Raw genomic sequence first — 15,043 nt, 5'->3', positions numbered from 1 at the left:
GGTGGTCAATATACTGTAGAACTGTAGTTTATGATACATTTCCCAGAGGTATCGGAAACACCCACATTTATCGGAACAGCCCATATCATCGCATTGAAAGCATTGAACACCTACAGCATTTGCCTCAAGCCTCTCAGATCTGCGAGGACGATTGATTTTCTATCAGATTATGTAGGTATTGTGTGACGAAATGTAAAAAGTTTTTAAGGGTGAATAAACTTTTTTTGTACGCCTGGTTATCATAGTTAATACGTCGCCTGGGGTCTACTTTAGTCATATACCTATATGGAAATGTTATCATCAAATTGAATTTTAATTCATTCAATTTTAAATCATTACATTACAATCATGTACAAAATACATGTTACAGTATTTTTAAACAATCTTCGTAACACTAACGCGACATAACGGAACAACCGTACAGCGCCATCTCGAAGTCAAATTCGAAGAACGTAATTGTCTTAGATTTTCCACATCTTACACAATCAATAAATCTTTGCTTGGGTACAGTCACCTGCAATAATTGTTACTTACTTTTACTACTTATGGCTTCACAAATAAGATCGTGTCAGATATTTTTGCGGCCTTAGTTTTGTAACATATAGTATTGCAGGTGACTCTATGATCTATAAGTACTTATCACACTATTACAACATTACGTACTTTAGGTATATAGGTAATATCCGTATGTCCATTTTTTAAGCTATAAGTGTTACAACAACAATTAAGGAACGTTTAAAACAATAAAAGCCTGACCTATCCAAGTACATTTTCTAGAATAAAGGGGCCCACTGATTAACAGTTCGCCGGACGGTATCGGCCTGTCAGTTGTTCGGAACTGTCAAAATTTTGTTCTGACTGACAGGCCGATACCGTCCGGCGGACTGTTAATCAGTGGGCCCCTTAAACAGTCATTAATGGTAGTCTAATGTAATTTCTCACCCCTATTTGTACGCCGTTCGCATAAGAACCATTAGGGCAGGCAGTCTGGACACGATGAACTAATCTATTTCGCGGCAGACACTACGCTTAGACACAGACAATAAATACCGAAGTCTGACCTAGACCTGTCGAGAAGTGTCTGAATAGTTTTATTAGTTTGTTTGTAGTTAAAAATCGACACAGTCTACGGAGTCAATAATGTGTAGTAACGAAAAAGACATAGATATATAGAGTCTGTTCGGAAAGAGAAGTCGTGGAATGTATTGGGCTCCATACATTCCACGAGTCTTCTCTTTTCGCACAGATTCTACCTATTTTACTTGAATATAGTTCGGATTGGTGGGAAACTACGAAAGACGGGGTTGAGTGGAGGAAGCGAGGGGAGGCCTTTGCCCAGTAATGGGACACTAAACCAGGCTTATAAAAAAAATATAGTTAAGTATAGTCAATAGTTTCAAAATGAGAGCGTAACTTATATTGTATGGCGGGAGCTAGGTTCGTGTGCCTATCTTAAACCCAGCTATTTAATGTCTAGCCTAGGACTAGCTCTACATGTAGGTACTCGTTTTAACCCAATAGATGGAAAATAAGATACCATTTTGAGAACTCGACTGTTATGTATATATAACATGGTATGATCTATTTATAGCAGGTTAACATCTTTAAATTTTTATAAGTTCAGTACTTATCTAATTTATATTTTTAGGTGCCTTTCGTGATTTTTGTTATTTTGAAGGACAAATTTGTGTTCAGTATTCAAATTACAATATTAAATGGGTTAATGGTCCCAATTCGGGACGCCGCCGGCGGTGAGAGGATAAATTAAATACCTAGTTACGACACTATGTAGGTATCTCGAATACTTCTGATTGAAGTGAACAGAAAAGCTTCCCTACATACAGCAAAGTCATAAAGTACGCAATAAATTAATAATGCATAGCTAATAATATTATTTATAAGTAGGTAAAACGTGAACAATACCTGTCAATGAAAGGACCGACTGAATAGAAAAATCAATAGGTATATAATCTGTTTAATAGCTGTTAAGAAATACAATAGAATTCCTGCAGCTGCAAGTTAGCGATGTGAGAGGTTATGAGAACTAATCTAGACACTTGAACTAACTTCAGAACTACGAGCATAGGCAACTACTTGATGTTGATACACTAATATAGATGAAGATACTTGAACCGGCACGAGACACTTATTAACTTACAAATTAATTATTTATTTCTTAAAATATAACATATAGTTTGGCAAGAGTCGCTTGTCAGTGAAGCAAAGACAGAGATAATCATACTTTCTTTTTCTTATGGTACTTAGGTATACTATAATTAAGGGATGACATTGTTTTATTTATTCTAGATTGTTACTTACTGTTAATTTGTTTCTGACATAACTGGTTTGCCAGACTATAGAAAATATTGTCAAGACAATAGTGACAGGCAGACAGATCTAAGAAAGACATAGTGTCGACGTAACAAAGAGACTGAAGCCTGCTGTACTTACTACATAAGAACCAATTTATTTGGAACTATTGCAAATAAAAACGCGACTCTTCTGAAACTGACTTTGATAAACTTAACAAAGATTTAAGATGCACTAGACTTAAAAGATTTCCGAAACCTTTGGCTTGGTATGCTATGGTGGAGCTACGTCATCACGTAAACCCCCCTGATTACTCAACGGTGAACTAGAAGAAAACCCTTAAAGGGATTTCTTAAATCTTTAGTACATCGATTTTGCTGAACATTTTTCCTTCTTTGCGTGCTTACTATAATCAATTACGTGGCTCCAGCTGGTTAGATTGAATTAACAGCGGGAAATGAAAAGCTCTCCAATGGTACAGAGCAACACAAGGGCAAATGCAACAAGATGAATCGTGTTTCACGCCAGAGTAAATGCAATAGATTTACTTAGACGGGTGCTTGGAACTAATTTCATTGCTACTCCTATAATAAAGGCCAGCTTTGAAACGTGAAATCCTTTGCAGTGCTTGTATGATTACAGTGTAATCTAAGCAGCATGCCCGTCTAATTAAGTATTTAGTAGGGATGTACCGACTAGTCGGGAAAGCCGACTATCCGGCCTCATTTGTAGTCGGCGATTAGTCGGCAAAAATGGTCGATTAGTCGGCACTTTATAAGTAATAGACAATCAGGGCAAAGAGAAAAAAAACAGCAAATATTTATCATAAACTTTTCACCTATTTTACCCAAATTCCTATTTAGGGTGCTTACGAAAACTTTTGTTCGAATTATTGACCGTGTGGTCGCTTTCTTATGTCCGGTTGTCGTATGAATAGCCTTAGGATTTTTTTTTTTTTTTTTTTTTAGTGTTACTATAATATGATGAATAGCGCGACGCAGGGGGAAAAACTATTGTTTTTTAAGTGATCTGAACCGAACTTAAACGAAACTGGCCGAAAAGGCCGACTAATCGGCCACCCGAGCGCTGATTAGTCGGCTAGTCGACCAAATCAATAGTCGGTAGGTAAATCAGTGATATTTAGGTATAGAAGCCCTAACAGTCAAAGGTGGTAAATTAGATAGAATCACTGGATATGATATAATAGGTACGACTAAAATAAATTTTACTCAACTACCTACGTCTGTCTGTCCGCCCAAGAACCGTAAATATTTAATAAATGCCTCAGGGGCCTATTTTAGATTTAAGCTATTTATTAATTTCGTTTAGTAGTACCACTGTATAAAACAGGGTGATCAATCCAAATGGGTCAGTATGGAGAAGTCAGAAACTATGAGAGATAGCGAAATCTGTTCTTAGGAACCATGGCTTCGATTTTAGATTTAATAATAATGGCATTCAATTTTTTTTTTAATCTATCATACATAACCGGGATTCGAACGGTCAATATTTTTTATGTAATCGCGAGTAGTATTTGTTTGTATGGCAACTTTTAAACGATGCGTGATAGGTGGGGGGTGCTCGACCAAATATCATAGAGGGCCCCGAGACAAAACAAACTACATACATTAAAAAAAATCAAAATGGCCGACTTTTTTTTTATTTTTTCAAGTTGGTCCGAGCGCGCTGAGATTTGGCATGCGGCGAGCCTGGGGGTCCAAGATTACCATGTCAAATTTTTTTTTTGTAAAAATCCAAAATGGCGGCGGACACGGGCAAAGTCAAATTTCCAAGTAGGTTAAGCGAGCCCGAAGGTCGAGCTTCAGGCCGGGAGGCCGAAGGCCGACCCCGGTGGAAGGCCGAAGGCCCGGAGCCTCCACCCTGACTCCCAAAACGCGAGGCCGAAGGCCGAGCAGCGTGAATGCGGTGCTTCCAAGCGTTCTACCAAGTCAACTGTCTTGATGAGCGAAGCCGGCGGGCCGAATGCCCGACGGCTAAGCGTCGAGGCTTGCGAAGGCCGAAGGTCGAGCTCCGCGTAGGGCCGAAGGCCCGAAGCGTCACACGAGAGGGTGAAGTTGGAGCTTTAACACGACCCAACACTTTTCCTATTGGGAGTCGCGTTTTGGGAGTCGGGGTGGAGGCTCCGGGCCTTCAGCCCTCCGCCAGGGTCGGCCTTCGGCCTCCCAGCCTGAAGCTCGCCCTTCGGGCTCGCTTAACCTACTTGGAAATTTGACTTTGCCCGTGTCCGCCGCCATTTTGGATTTTTCCAAAAAATTTTTTTGTCATGGTAATCTTGGGCCCCCAGGCTCGCCGCATGCCAGATCTCAGCGCGCTCGGACCAACTTGAAAAAATTAAAAAAAAAGTCGGCCATTTTGAATTATTTTTAAATGTACTTTGTTTTGTCTCAGGGCCCTCTATGATATTTGGTCGAGCACCCCCCACCTATCACGTATCGTTTAAAAGTTGCCATACAAACAAATACTACACGCGATTACATAAAGAATATTGACCAGGTTCGAATCCCGGTTATGTATGATAGATAAAAAAAAAATTGAATGCCATTATTATTAAATCTAAAATCGAAGCCATGGTTCCTAAGAACAGATTTCGCTATCTCTCATAGTTTCTGACTTCTCCATACTGACCCATTTGGATTGATCACCCTGTATACAGTGGTACTACTAAACGAAATTAATAAATAGCTTAAATCTAAAATAGGCTCCTGAGGCATTTATTAAATATTTACGGTTCTTGGGCGGACAGACAGACGTAGGTAGTTGAGTAAAATTTATTTTAGTCGTACCTATATTATAAATAAATAAATAAATTATATCCAGTGATTCTATCTAATTTACCACCTTTGACTGTTAGGGCTTTTATACTTAAATATTACTGATGTACCGACTATTATAAATAAATAAATAAATAAATAAATATTATAGGACATTTTTTACACAAATCGACTAAGCCCCACGGTAAGCTCAAGAAGGCTTGTGTTGTGGGTACTCAGACAACGATATATATATTATATAAATACTTAAATACATAGAAAACAACCATGACTCAGGAACAAATATCTGTATCATCATACAAATAAATGCCCTTACCGGGATTCGAACCCGGGACCATCGGCTTCGTAGGCAGGGTCACTACCCACTAGGCCAGACCGGTCGTTATGTATGTAATGTACCTTATCTTGTATGTAAATAAATGTGTACTTCTTATAAATGATTAAAATTCAATAATAAAATGTATTATAAATGTAAATTAACCAAATAGGTAGGTACTCTAATTCTATATTACAGTAGTAATACCGATAAATAGGTATGATGAAAAGAACCGCTTTTGTGCAAGCAGAAGAGCTCTGAACTAATCTAGTTTTACTTTTATAATGAAATGAAAGTTGGAAACACGAAGTCTTTTATAGAACTCTTGGCTAAGTAATCTAGGTAGCGTTGTAACATTCAAGTTACGAAGTCTTGAAGAATGTTGATTTTTACACTTTTTGTAGCATCCGTAACCTTTAACTTTGCAAAGACTTTCGGGGAGTTTGTAAGGAATTCATAATTTGAAATTAGAGAGAAAATATTTTAGATTCGGTGAACATAATTATAACAAGGGCGGCATCCTAGATTGGGGTCTTCTTAAAATGTTTTTTTTTTGTTTTTTTTTATTATTTCTTTGATGTATTCATATTATTAGAAAACTTAATCAGGATAAAGAAAATAAATGAAACCATAGTAACTAGTAATAAAAAAGTGTATATTTGAAACCTATTAAGTAGCATATCACTTCAGTTATCAAATTGAACTAGACATAATTACTTAATCAGAATAATTAGGTAAGTATCTCAGTTTCAGTTTGGTTATTTTAAAAATATATCATTGAATATTATTAAATGAAACTGTTTTGGTGATAGTGTTACTAAATAAAATTCAATTGCGTATTTTTCAAACGGTATCGAACGATCAATTCTCATTAGTAACGAATTGATTATACGTCAACTCTTGTAGCTAAACTACAACCACCAGAATCCTGAGACGCCAAGAGAGACCAATGAGGCACATAATTCGATTCGGCAGACCCTTGGGAGCACATCGTTAATTTCAGTGGTCATGTAACTAAGTAGGTACCTACTGCTAAAATGTAAATAAATAGGTGTGTAGGCACAGTATTTTACGAGAAGTATGTAGGTGACTATCTTATGAAAAGGAGATTATTTTCAACCGTAGCTTATGATTCCAAAATGGTCAAAGATGAAAATATTACTCGATCAAATAATGTAGTTTATTTAGTCAAGTCGTTCAGTGACTGATCCAGGCGGTTTTGTAATTGGTCGGTTAACCAATAAATGTTAAAGCTACCCGAAAATGTACAAATTGTTTGTTTACTTTTATTTAAATACCTACCTAAAGATACAGACTATTTTCTGAGAAGACTGGCTCAAGTTGACATCAACTCAACTTCATGGTCTAATAAAACATGGTCTTCCATTCCCAGAGTGACACGGGCCTACGTCACAATAACATTGCCACTTTATTTCAACATAACATGTTACATGGGTACATTATACCTATGGTTAATAAGTTAAAATATTTCTTTATAATTTTATAATTTTCATTTATATGTATTTTAGCTTAAATTTTACAATAACACGTCATTTTTAATTACTCGTTAGCAATATCTTCCGATTCACGAAAGAAATTTCAGACTTTCGGGTAATTCTGTTTATACTACTGGCAACACAGGATAGCGCTGTGCACATTTGACAATTCGGATCTAGATAACTTCATGCCCTGACCGTCATCCTTGTCGAACGCGTGTTAATTGTTATTTCCTTCTCGCTCAGTGTCAGCAGTCGCAGTGTTTTCCAAACTTTTCACGTCGTAAGCTTGGTAATTAATGTGTAACTGTGAATTAGTTTTTTAAACGTTTGTCTTGTATAGATAAATAAAGTTAAATTTAATACATTAGATTTGTTTTATTTTACTATGTTTCTACATGAATAACTTAAAATTAATGCCGTTAAAATAATTTTCACCGTTGGTTAAAATTCTCCCACATTTCAAAGTTTGAGAACCTGTAAACAGCATGATGACGTAGGCGCGTGTCAGTTAGGTCATACGCGAATCTCGGAATGGAGTACCAGGCGGAGTATATTATTATACCATGCTCAACTTGAGCCAGTCTTGTCCGAGACCACGGGGACAACGCCGTCCTCGAAACGTCGGAGGTAATCTTAAAACTTAAATACGCGATTAAGTCCCGTTGTGTAGTTTGATAATGTTTAATAATCGTGAAAGTTTAAATCAGTGTTTTACATAATTCTCATAAGGTTATTAAAATTTAAAATATTGATTTTGATCGTCTATCTATTATGACAATATTAACACTGATTACTCGTTCTTAGCTTAAATAGTACATATCTAGCACTAGTTCTCATCAATAAACCAGCACCTAATAGATCTCACAGAATTCAGAAAATAGGGACATAGACATCAAACAATTCGAAGCTATTAAATAGATTTATTTAATAATAAAGGGGCAATAGTGTCCTTTATATCTATAGGTGTATTTATAGATTCCTATAATGTATACCTAATAATGGTGCAAGCAGTAGTATTGGTTTGAGCACTTCATAACGTAGGTGCCCTGGGGAAATCAAATCGTTATGACGAACAATAACAGAGAAAATGACAGATCCTCTTATGGGCAGTATTCGGAAAGGGTCTCGTAATATCTAAACATTTATTGTAAGTTGAGATTCGTTGTCTATAAGTGTATTTATATATTTTATTTTATTCGGGATGCTTCTGCTTATATACAGGTGTGTGAGGTTTGTAGGCAGGTACCTACTTAGATATGGCTCGTATTTAACCGGGTAGCAAAGTAACCCGTCGCGGGTGGTTTAAAAAAATAGAAATAATGCGCTTTGCTAACGTAACCTCAAGTTTTGGTGCATATTAAGAGGTATTTCAATACCTACCGGTTCCGAGCCCTGACTGCGAATGTAATCTGACCTTTCTTTGTCCTTTCTTCAAGTTTTCTAAGGGACGACAGTTGCCGCTGCCGTACTCGTATAAACTCGTAATAATGATAATTTCTCTGATTGTGTATAAATCTGCTAGCGTGACCATATATAATTAAGCGTGACAATACAAGTCTGTGAGCGTGACCGATGGCAGATCGCAACGGACTTACCTCTTCCATCAACTGCTTGACCTCTTTCTTGACGGCGGCTATGAGCTTCTCCTTCGCCTCCGTGCCGGGGTCCGCTGCTGGCATGCTCCCCTCCTCGTTCTCTGCAGAAACATGCGTCAATAAATACTTTGTATTGTAAACTTGTCCAACATGACGAACATTGCCTGGCTTGAAAAAACCTGCTACTCCGCATATAACTAATTCTAATCTTTTGTGTTGCTTCTTCTTTCTGGATACATTTATCTAATAATTTGTCAACTACATATCTCAATTTATTTGTGTATATTTTATGAATAGGTTCTAAATATATTTCTGTAGTTTAATATTTTTCTTGACTTGCCGTGATATTTTCAACTGATGGTCTCATCGAATGATCAATATTTATTTGTTTTGAACTTTAGCAAGGCCGCGTGTAGTTTTATTTCAGAACATGATTTGATTGAGTAAAATAATTTTATAGGTATCTAATAGAAATGAAACTTTGAAAAGAAAAACATTTAAAGCAAACTAAAGAATATATGTACCTATATCATTATAAATATCTTAAAATAAACAGTGAGTATGAAGCATTTGGCAAAATTAGATGCTATATTTTTAGAACCAGCTGTATAAGAGTTAATTAATATGAGTAAAAAAAAAGTTAAATGCCCGCGTAGGTAGTCCTAATTAACTACGAAACAGAGAAAAGCTTTGAAAATACAAGTTAAAAACGAGTATACAGGGTGTCCCAGGACTATGGGACATCAGGGAAAAGTACCTTAAATATCGTAGATAGGATATTTTACTGAAAGAAGACATTATTTTAATTTAAAAAACAATTTAAACTGCATTCATAGATTTTTAAATAATTACATGGTTGAGCCGGGAATCGAACCCGCTACACGAGAAAAAAAATACCCTGTAGCTTTATCATACCGATCGAAAGGCTTCATCATATTTAAGGATATTTTTTTCTAAATAACACAGTGTCAGAAATAAAAGGAAGACCATGAATTTTAACATTTTTAATTCAAAATTAATCAATTTAATTTATCAAATGCTCAAAATGAGGCCCATTCCGTTGAATAGGTACAAAGTCGCACTCTTAATCATTTCGCTATATTTCACATCAAATGTTAAAATTCATGGTCTTCCTTTTATTTCTGACACTATGTTATTTAGCAAAAAATAATCCTTATAATGAAGCTTTTCGATCGGTATGATAAAGCTACGGCCCGGGGTATTTTTTTTTTCTCGTGTAGCGGGTTCGATTCCCGGTTCAACCATGTAATTATTTAAAAATCTATGAATGCAGTTAAAATTGTTTTTTATATTAAAATAATGTCTTCTTTCAGCGAAATATCCTATCTACGATATTTAAGGTACTTTTCCCTTAATGTCCCAGTCTTGGGACGCCCTGTATATTCGGTATGATAATGTATGTATAATTAATATCTCTTTATTTAATTTGGGTCTTAGGTTAGGGTTTTATTATTATTATTATTTTAAGTAGGTACAAAATGTGGTTCAACTATTAGTGTAGGTACTTAAATTTTTCTTAAGGCTCTATTTTGCACGTGCCAACTGAGGGGATCTTGGTACTCTCTGTCTGTCTGTCACAGGTATTTCTTAGTGATTGATAGACGTAATGAACGAAAATAATATGAATTTGATGTCCAATATACATGCAGACGCCCTAAAAATAGAGATTCGAAGGAAAGCCTTGTAAATTGTAGCATCATAATAGTTTTTTTTTTTTATATTAGACATAAGTTAAATAAGTACATAACATGAACGTTACTTACTTTAAGCGCAAAAGCCGATTTGCCGTCTAGCAAAAATACTTGATAAAGTCAAATTGATTTACGACAAGTCCAAAAGGTACATAACATATTCAAGGCTCGGAAATTGTTTGATGAATACATAATATACGCCGGTACTTAGGTGGAGCTCGCAAACCGCGATGTTTAGGGTTCCGTACCTCAAAAGGAAAAAACGGAACCCTTATAGGATCACTCGTGCTTCTGTCTGTCTGTCTGTCTGTCCGTCTGTCATAGCCTATTTTCTCGGAAACTACTGGACCAATTAAGTTGAAATTTGGTACACACATGTAAATTTGTGACCGAAAGATGGACATGTAACGTAAACAAATGAATTTATAAAGTTTTTCAAACAATACCGTGTTATAATTATATCAAATGAAAGAGTTCATCTTGAGAATTTCAAATATATATTTTTTATAATTTTAAAATACATAGGTTAGAAGTTTTTAAGAAAATAGCTAAAAAATCACCTTTCCCCCCCTTTATCTCCGAAACTACAGTCTATAATTTTGAAAAAAACATAAAATATTTCTTTACCTATAGATGACAGGAAACCCTATTTGAAATGTGCAGTCAAGCGTGAGTCGGACTTAATGTACGGAACCCTTGAAACGCGAGTCCGACTCGCACTTGGCCGGTTTTTCCTAATTTTTTTTGAGATAAAGATAAGTATTTTAACATTGATCTCGTAAAACGGGTAACGAATATAGATTTCGATTTTTTTTAGATTTAGATATTTATTCTCATAATATTAAATTACATTATAAATTATGCTAGACTAATCTACACGAATTTATATTATGATCGTCATTCATATTTACATAATATTATTTAATACATACAAATTAAAAAATGTCTTGCAATAATTAATCTTATGTCAACAATTTATCCATTCATGTCAAAACAAAATACGGTAATAACTTAGTACGAGTAGCTCTTAATGATCGTCATGTTCTAAACAAAATACTAGGTACATATTACAATATACATAAATCAATAACTGAGAACATGTCAAATTTATACGATTCAATTTTCAATTTAAAATGTCAGGGTCATATACTCATTTACAGAATAAAGTGGATTAAGGTTTACTCGGGTAATTCCGAATGTCGAAAACTGTCGGATAATTCCGAAAAGAGACTTTTATTATGATGGAATTAAGGGTGATTTTCATCTGAATTTCGGAATTATCCGACATTCGGTATTACCCGAATACACCTTATCCAATAAAAGGACTCTCAGTTGACGTTCAAATGTTTCGTCAGATGTTTCCGTTCGTAATTAATATACCTAATTACTTTTCTGCGAGAAAACTAAGGTATCTAATGTAAGGTAAGGTACCTATGTAGGTAAGGTAAGGTAACGCGGAGTTTGTGTGTAAGATTTTAAAATTTAGTTTAGTAGTTAAGAGGAAAGGGGACGATCTATACAGTGAATAGAATCAGGCGTTACTTTGCGGAAATCCATAGTAATTAAAACCAAAAATATTACTTTGCTAATCCGCGAAAGGATAAGGTGCTAATCAATCAGTGCTACGATCTATTCTCCATACAAACGTAGTCCTCATTTTCCTCCCTGGATATTTATGTATTTTAGTCACATAGCTATGACTAGTCTTTTCCTTTTGAGGTACAGAACCCTAAAAACGAAAAAATCAAACGGTCGGGCATAGAGCTATGATTGAAATACATCAAATTGTGTACAAATATTTTCAATAACGTTATATCCAGACAGGAAAATGCGGATACTTTTGTATGAAAAGGCGATTTCGCGCGGGTTCTCCACTTTCGTCTTAAGCAAAGTTATTTATTACAAGTTTTATTTCTTACAACTTACATGCGTTTATTATACATTGTTATATGTTGCTAAAATTTTGTAGTTTATGCCACTAGAAACCAAGTTTTGTGCCCCGCGCCTTTTGACCTTTGTGTTTCCCTCGGGATTTAAAACCCAAACTCGTAGAAACTAACTTCTCTCTTTTGTAACTATAGCTAAAAATTATATAGTTACAGCACGACCGGCCTACAACTCTACACCCGTGAATCATAAATACCTAACTATATAATTATTATAATTATATGCCTTAATAGAAACAAAACATGAATAATGGCAGTGTCTCATAAAACTCTCCAAGTAGAAACAGTAACGACACCGCAGGAAGGGAGCTTCGCCCAAAAAAATCCAATATTTGTTTTGCATCAACGTCAAGTTCGGAAGCTTTTGAAAGAAAGTAATTTACGCCCCAACCGAGAGAAGTCCGGAAAGCGTACGTAAACAAATAGACACTCCCTAATGGATACTGGAACAACAAGTAAAAAGTTTCAACACTGTCGTACCTACAAAATGGTTTATTTACAAATATAGGTTACACAGGTATAGTAAAAGCGGATATCCATCAGAGATCAAATTCTCGTGCAGGTACATAAGTATTTAACCGTATTTTTAAAAATTATTTATTGCCAAAGTATGAAAATTACCCATCATTTCATAAACAACTTAGATATTTCACAACAACACAAATCTGATCAAAACATAATTACGTCCCGTCCTGGCCATGAAAACTTTTGATATTCATTGTTTCATAAATAACAGATATTTTACAGCTGAAATCTGATAAAACCTACCCGTAATTGGAAAATACGGTCGCTCTACTCTTTTTTTTTGTCGATTAATATTGTTTTCACTTCTCATGCTCAAAAAATGCACCTTTATGTCGTGCGTAGACGACATAAAATCGCATTTTATGCTCTAGAGCATAAAAGTAAAATTTTCTTCTAAAACTAAGGTAATCGGTCTCAACAGCCAAACAGTTAAAACATATTGCACAATTTTACTCAGCAATAAAATTGTGTAGATGACAAAACTTGTTATACTAGCAAAAAGCAGAGCTTTGTAAGGGCTCGCGGAGGTTTTCTACCTTAACGTACCGAACCGGTTGCTGTCCGGTACGCCTGTCTGTTACAGCTTTTACTTTGTCCTTTAAAAACGTGTCCAGACGACAAAATCAAATTGCCAATATCATCCACACGTAATATACAATTTCATAAGTGCATTATATCCTACACGGTCGCCCAGTACTTTTTGCAAGGAACCCAACTGGCTTTCCTACTTAATGTTGGGTCAGCGAGCCAATGTTCTTGAATTTATTTTTGCGTCCACTCCACACAATTGATCGAAAAACTATCCCGTCTGGACACCTACTGGCGGTAATCACGCTGCTCCGCACATAAACTAACACACACAGTTCCACTAGGTACAGCCAGGGTCCAGCATCAGCTCTATCTTGGGTACTGCTCTTCCAAGTTCTCATTAAGACGTGTCAGATGACCAAAACAGCGTGTGCCTATGTTGCACCAAACCTGAGTTCCACTAGGTACAGCCAGGGTTTAGCATCAGCTCTATCTTGGGTACTAATCTCCTAAGTGCTCATCAAGACGAGTCGGATGGCCAAAACAGCGTGTGCCTATGTTGCAACAAACCTGAGTTCCACTAGGTACTGCCAGGGTTCAGCATGAGTTCTATCTTGGGTACTGTTCTCCCAAGTGCTCATCATGTCTGATGTCCATAATAGCGTGTGTCTATGTTGCATCAAACCTGATCGAGTTCCACTAGGTTCAGCCAGGGTTCAGCATCAGCTCTATCTTGGGTACTACTTTCCTAAGTTCTCATCAAGACGAGTTGCATGACCAAAACAGCGTGTGCCTATGTTGTATAAAACCCGAGCTCCATTAGGCACTGTCAGGGTTCAGCATCAGCTATCTTGGGTACTGAAAGTACTGATCTACCCAGTGATCATCATGACGAGTCGGATATCCAAAACAGCGTGTGTCTATGTATGTTGCATCAAACCCGAGCTCCACTAGGTATTGCCAGGGTTCGGCATCGGCTCTATCTTGGGTACTACTCTCCTAAGTGCTCATCAAGATGAGTCGGATGACCAAACCATAATGTGCCTTTGTTACACCAAACCTGAGTTCCACTAGGTACTGCCAGGGTACTGGGTCATTTTGCTGAACTGCACGCCGACGTTTCGATTGGCGTGCAGTTCCCATACAAGTTGCAGTCGGGTTGTAGTCCGTCTGTATCGGCCCTGTCACTGAAGTTTGTATTAATTATGCTTATCTTTATTTATAATTTTAGCAGTTCCAAGCAGTAGTAACACTAAAGGCGCCATTCATTAATTACGTAAGACAATTTTTGCCAGCTTTTGACCCCCTCCCTCCCCTATGTAAGAAATAATAAGAATAGGCTGACCCCGTCCAGCCACCAATATAATTTATTTTCAAAAAAATATTTTTATGTATGGTTATTTGGACCTGTACAAAGGTACTTGAGCTCGTTTAAGCTAACTCTGCACCGTGTTTGATAGCATAGAGTGTGGAAGTATTATTTTAAACGTCATAATTTCATAGAAATTAAAAAAAATATCGCATCTTTGTGATCTTACTTAAGAACTATGAAAACCCCCTCCCACCCCCTTGTAAGAAAAAATAAGATATGTTCGACCCCCCTCCACCCCAAAATCGTCTTACGTAATAAATGAATGGCGCCAAAACTGTATCTCGAACTGAAAATACCCGATTTAAGTTTGCTAACACAACATGACTGATCATCACATCGTCAGCGTCACAAAACATACGAGTAAATTGACCTCCGCAGTAAATATACAGCAAGATTGATTGTTCTAGTAGGTATTCACAAAAACTTAATTGCTAAAATAGGAATCAAA

General features: G+C 36.3%; 1 protein-coding gene across 2 annotated transcripts in view; it reads right to left on the bottom strand.

Moving 5' to 3' along the window:
* The window catches only part of LOC134800164 (small G protein signaling modulator 2-like), a 135,690-nt gene that overhangs the window by 115,429 nt on the left and 5,218 nt on the right, over positions 1–15,043 (bottom strand). For both annotated transcript variants that reach the window (XM_063772639.1, XM_063772640.1), the window contains exon 2: positions 8,513–8,613. In XM_063772639.1, coding sequence (XP_063628709.1) covers positions 8,513–8,613 — 101 coding nt within the window. The remainder of the gene's footprint in view (positions 1–8,512; positions 8,614–15,043) is intronic.

This window comes from Cydia splendana, chromosome 19, assembly GCF_910591565.1.
Source record: "Cydia splendana chromosome 19, ilCydSple1.2, whole genome shotgun sequence".
Lineage (NCBI taxonomy): Eukaryota > Metazoa > Arthropoda > Insecta > Lepidoptera > Tortricidae > Cydia > Cydia splendana.
Note: the sequence above shows the minus strand (reverse complement) of the source record. Positions and strands in the feature narration are given on the sequence as shown.